Raw genomic sequence first — 5745 nt, 5'->3', positions numbered from 1 at the left:
GTTTTAAACACTTTGAATCGTCAAGAGGGGAATTTTTTAAATGAATAACGCTACACCTCCTTTACTGTCAGTCCTTGCGAAGCACTAAGTTTAATATTGTTTACATATTGACTTGTGTAACATGGAATTAAAGTCTAGTACCTAAATACGATAATATTACTCGTATTTAATTTGGATGCTTACAGAGAACAAAAGGCACTTTTTAAAGTCATAGTAGATTTTATTGTTTTAAGAACTGGAAATAATGCAGAGCGAACACTTTCATACAACTCCGGAGGCACCATCCTGAAACGAGCCATCCTTTGTCGCTGATGTTTGTACCGTGTTAAAACATTCGTTCCTAGTTTAATGTTAAATCCCGGATCCATTCAGGAGAAACGATTAACCAGTTATAACTTTACACACGCTGCTATTACAAAGAAAAGCCTGCAATAAGATCGCCCACACTAATCGCTACTAAATATCAAAAAGAACGGAAAGTGCTAAATTCTTACCCCTATTAACTGCTGGGATATAATCACAGATCGAAATGATTTTTTGAGATTGGGGCAAATATCTTCACAACATCACCCAAAGCATTCTGCGAGAAAATGTTACATGTTCTGCGCTTTTCCCCTCCGCTGTTCTTAACCAGGGAGTACAATAAAACAAAATATATCTCTCTTTAGATATTTGCACTTAAGAGACAGCCCGCAGTTTCTCTATGGTTCATACATTCAGCACACGTTGCTTCGCAAAACAAAAGGAAAAGTAAAGCATGTCCAACCAAGGCAAAACTTCGGGATTCTTTTCTGTGAGATTTAGAGTACGGCGGCAGCATTTTGTTTTCTCTCTCCCCTTTCCGGCGGTCTTTCATTATTTGAAGCTGGATTGGAATTAAATATCAATTACATGGATACCATGGAAACTCCATCTGCTGAGCCCAGGCTGCAGCTTATACTTCACACCAACGCAAATAAATACGGTAGTTTTAAGGGCGCCTGTTGAAACTTGGTTCATTTAAAAAAAACAAGAATCTATTGAGTGCCCGTGCAAGCGGTAACTGTCCATGCAGGCAGGCAGTAGGTGAACGGATAGTACTGGTAGGACGGCTGGAGGGAGAGCAGTGACGGCCGAAGCAATTCTCCCGGGCTGTACTGTCTCTGATCGTCCCGGATTAACACTTTCACCGCGACTTTCTTCGCCGCCGGGGCCGAAGCCATCAGGTCTGCAGCAAGCTGCCGGCGTTTGGTTTTGTACCTACGGTTCTGGAACCAGATTTTGACCTGAGTTTCGGTGAGTTTGAGAGAAGCGGCGAGATCCGCCCGCTCGGGCCCAGACAGGTACCTCTGGTGATTGAAGCGGCGCTCCAGCTCAAATACCTGGGCGTGGGAGAAGGCGGCTCTGGAGCGTTTCTTCCTTTGCTTGGGCTGGTCCGGGCTCGGCTCCGATTTACAGTCTCCGTCAACGGGGCTCGGAGCTAAGGAGTGGGGGAGAAAAAAAATAAGATCTTAAGTGAGTAACATTAACTCGTCTATCCAACCCATGAACAGACCATGTGTCCACTACTGAGGGTGACTGCTTAAATATACCGCTCGAAAATAAATCTGGACCCATCCGCTGTCAAAATATGAACGCGACATTTTCTAAAAGGTGCTTTGCAGATGCACTTTGCAAAGTACTGAGTTTACTTAGAAATCCCTGGTTAGGAAGCTAACTGTGTGAACAGTTATTGCCATAAACTGCAGTGATTTATTGGCGAATGAATAAGGAGTATTATGCTACCTGCTAAATGTTCTGGCGTTCCTCCGCTACACAGATAATCTTTAGTATCATCCTCCCCTACGCTGAGACTCGAACTTGCTTCCTTCATTGGTTTCTGTTGGAAGGAGCAGGCTGCAGCAATTTCCAGCTCCTTCCCCGAGTTGCACATCGAATGATTTTTACAGTCACTTTCATCACTGACGCCCGAATCTGAGTCAGAACAGAGCTGCTCGCTCGGCAGATCTCTCCCCGGGTCGATCTTCCCTGCAGACGCCGTGATCTTTGGACAGGAATCCAAAGCGTTCAACATCTTCCAACAGGTCGCGGGCGAGAAACAGGACACGTCCAGATTTTTCGAGGGTCGATTCTCATCTTTTCTGGTTAAAATTGCTTGGATGGAGAACGGGGTCAAGGTGTTAGCGCGAACAGCCATTTTAGCAAATGCTGTTCCCCTCGAAGTTTTCTAAACGTTGTTTATCTCCCCCTCTCCCTCCCTCTGTGGAGTTTATCGGTGGTGTCCGTCCTTCTGTGGTGAGATGGACACACAAGGCATCGCTGCTCGTTGGCCTGGGATCTCAGTGCGAGCGGAGGTTAGTTAACACTGACTCTCTCGGCTCTTTCTCTCCGCTCCCGGGTCATTGCTCCTCAGATGATTGACAGCGGCAACCCCCCCCCCCCCAATAACCACAATCCGATTGGACCATCACAAAGAGGCTCGGCGTTTTAGCGTCACCTCATTGGCTGCTCGCCGTTCTCCATTGAAAGGCTGGACAGTGCTGGACAGAGAGGGGATTTGGAGAAATGACGGCACCTTCCACTTGCCGTTTTAAAACTGCTCTGGAAACCTGTCTGCAGTGAAAGATAATAATTACTTTAAACGCATTCGGTATAGCCCTACTGCCAAATAATCACATCACTGAATTGGATTATCTCCAACTCCAATATGCATTGCAGACCCATTAAAGATTAAACCATTCCCTGGGATTTTTAAAACATTTCTTGCAAATTTAATGCTGCAAGATGCATAATTTCTTGCAAATTATAAATGCATTTCATTTATAATAACGTCTGCTTATATTCGTTGCGCACGAGTGTTTGGTACGTTAGTGAATAGATACACCTGAGGTTGTCTGTTGATAATATTAGGAGACAGTGAGGGCTGCAGATGCTGGAGACCAGAGTTGAGAGTGTGTTGCTGGAAAAGCGCAGCAGGTCAGGCAGCATCCGAGGAGCAGGAGAATCGATATTTCGGGCGAATCCTGATCAAGGGCTCCGGCCCGAATCGTCGATTTTCTTGCTCCTCGGATGCTGTCTGACCTGCTGTGCTTTTCCAGAACACACTCATCTCTGTTGATAATATTAGATTGACATAGCTTTATATACACAGATTAGACACGCTGTTTATATCCTGTTGTCTAGATAGACACACAGACATGATTTTTCAAATAAATATTAGAAGGATAGATACAGCTACAGATAGATAAACAAGTGAATAAACAACACTCAGGTAACACAATAGCAACATTGGGTAAATATGAAGAGGATGTAACGCTGATGAGACAAACTCCAACAAAGAAAACAAAAATTCCAGCACAACACTTAATAAACAATGTCGCTCCACAAAAACACCATTGACCTAATCACATAATTCAATGTCGGTGTTTCCAGGCTGGTGTGTAAACATATCAATTTTTGTGACAAGATTGTCAGTTGAAGGTGGGAATGGGTGGGGGGGGGGGGGGTGGACACACTCAAAAATCCCAGTCTTAAGAGCCTTTCCAGAGCTGATATAGTCAAGGTATTTGCATCTGTGCCACTGCAGGAAAGGGAGTAAAAACCGAACAACGAACACATTAACACGGAAGATAAACCGTTTTAGGTGCAGCTTTTGCTTCCTGAGTTTTGGCAGTCGAACTGGGTGGTCCGTGTTCATTTCAGCAGGTTCGCCTTCCTCTGGTGCGGCTCACAGTTCCTAACCAATGGAGAGTGGGCGGCCTGAGAAACGTGATAAATTATAACGTGTTCGTTTGTTTGTACAGCAATCAAGTCCCTAATTTATCGGCAGCAGAGTGTCAAATGGCGGAGAGCCCCACTCGGCCATGCTGCTTCTCCGAACTCTTCCCAGTATCTCTTAACCTTTTCACGGCAATCTCTCTATAAGCCACACACACAAACACTTGGGCCGGTGAAATGTAAATATAATAGGGCTACCTAGAAACATTTGATGTACCAGACTGTTTGAATTAATCTTCGTGTATGAAATAGTATTAATTGATAACATTGAAATTGCCGCCAGTATAAAAGTTTTGGATCAGGGAAAATAGCATAAAGTGGGCCATTAGAGTCAAGTGTAAATTGTGACTGAAACTGCTGTTAATCCTTCATCGAATGGATCTTGCGTTCAGACAAAAAGAGGCCGGAGAGGCTTTGTCAGGTCGGCTCTCATCACCTGTTACATTTGCAAACATCTAAATTGATCTGGTGTAAAAAGAAAGTAGAAGGATGAAACGAAAGACGGAAGCGCACAGCTCACTTAAGTGCTGAGCACTCCGGTTTCTGACATGCAGGAGTAAAAAGGCGTGACTGAGGGACCCCTTGAGCGAGTGGATTGTGTGTCCACGCCACGGTCAGAATCTCCCATTATAGCAAACGAAAGGAGCCATTGGCTTAAGGGGCAGGGGCTATGTCACCCGAGTGAGAGGGAGACTTTTATCACAGGACAGTCGCAAGTTGCCGATCGTCGACAAAACACTACAGTTAAAATAAAACGGTGCCGGCATTATTCGTATGAATACAAAACACCTTTACCGTCAAACTGTTCAAATGCCAGTGCTATAATTGCAACTCCGCGAAAATAAAATGCAGGAATTGGAAAACCAGCTTTCTCTTTACAAACAGTCTCGAATCCTTCAAGAAAGTTCCTATGTTAACCTGTCCTATTGAAGGAACGAAAACGCCACCACAGCCAAGTTCATGGAAAATGAGCCGGGTTGTGTTTGAACTGTTGCCTCACCTCGTCCTCACCCAGTCTGCAAACCTCTCTGAGACACTGACAAGACATCCTACCGTCATTTACAGGTAGACACATGCTCAGTCCACTTTCTATAAGCATTTCAAAGTTTTACACAAAAGTTCCCCAATCAACACTAACGCATTGACGTGTAACCAAAACTGCGAACCCATCTTCTTTCTGTATTTATGATTTGGAGATGTCGGTGTTGGACTGGGGTGCGCAAAGTTAAAAATCACACAACACCAGGTTATAGTCCAACAGGTTTAATTGGAAGCACTAGCTTTCAGAGCGACGCTCCTTCATCAGGTGGTTGTGTATAACCTGGTGTTGAGTGATCTTTAACTTCTTTGATAGCCCAAAGCTTGAACAGCGACTACAAGGAGCGATGTACAGCTTTATTTTTACAGAAACGAATGACGCGCACCCTGCGCCCGCCGGTCAGGATTGCAGGGACGCGGTGAGAATAGTTTGCTGCTCCACAATCTCCCAGCTCATAAACCCCAAACCCGAGCTGTCTTTGAGCTGCTTTCGCACGCCACCTAGAGTCTCTAACTTTCACACACGTGCTTTGTCAGAAATCAGGTCTTTCGTGTATTTAAAGGTAATTTTAATCTCATTCATGAGAGTGAAAACAAATTCTGATTATAAATCGATAAAGACCTTTCTAATGTCTCAAGCGCTTCCTTTAAGCCAATCCTCAGCAGTATTTCAAAATTCAGCATGATTCTCAAAGGCAAAAGCAATATCTTTCTCATAATCTAAACATTTCATAAAACAAATATTTTAATACATACTCAATGGGGATGTCTGTCAATTATACTCAACTACGCAGCTTAATGCTTTGGACATACTGATTTTAGATAACTTGGAAACAGGCCCTTTAGGTAGAACGGTACCCTTATGACAAGGCAGCGAACTTGCGAAGCTAAAAATCAAACAACACCAGGTTATAGTCCAACAGGTATAATTGGAAGCACTAGCTTTCAGAG

At 44.1% G+C, this 5745-nt stretch overlaps 1 protein-coding gene across 1 annotated transcript; it reads right to left on the bottom strand.

Annotated features, from left to right (window-relative positions):
- Nucleotides 1–234: 234 nt before the first annotated feature.
- On the bottom strand, nucleotides 235–2350 carry nkx3-2 (NK3 homeobox 2). Its single transcript, XM_060831856.1, has 2 exons — nucleotides 1765–2350; nucleotides 235–1459 (listed from the first exon to the last, which is right to left on the bottom strand). The coding sequence occupies exons 1-2, from the start codon at nucleotides 2174–2176 to the stop codon at nucleotides 1017–1019; spliced, it is 855 nt and encodes a 284-aa protein (XP_060687839.1). The 5' UTR covers nucleotides 2177–2350; the 3' UTR covers nucleotides 235–1016.
- Between the last annotated feature and the right edge of the window lie 3395 nt (nucleotides 2351–5745).

Source organism: Hemiscyllium ocellatum, chromosome 1, assembly GCF_020745735.1.
Source record: "Hemiscyllium ocellatum isolate sHemOce1 chromosome 1, sHemOce1.pat.X.cur, whole genome shotgun sequence".
Taxonomy (NCBI): Eukaryota; Metazoa; Chordata; class Chondrichthyes; order Orectolobiformes; family Hemiscylliidae; genus Hemiscyllium; species Hemiscyllium ocellatum.
Note: the sequence above shows the minus strand (reverse complement) of the source record. Positions and strands in the feature narration are given on the sequence as shown.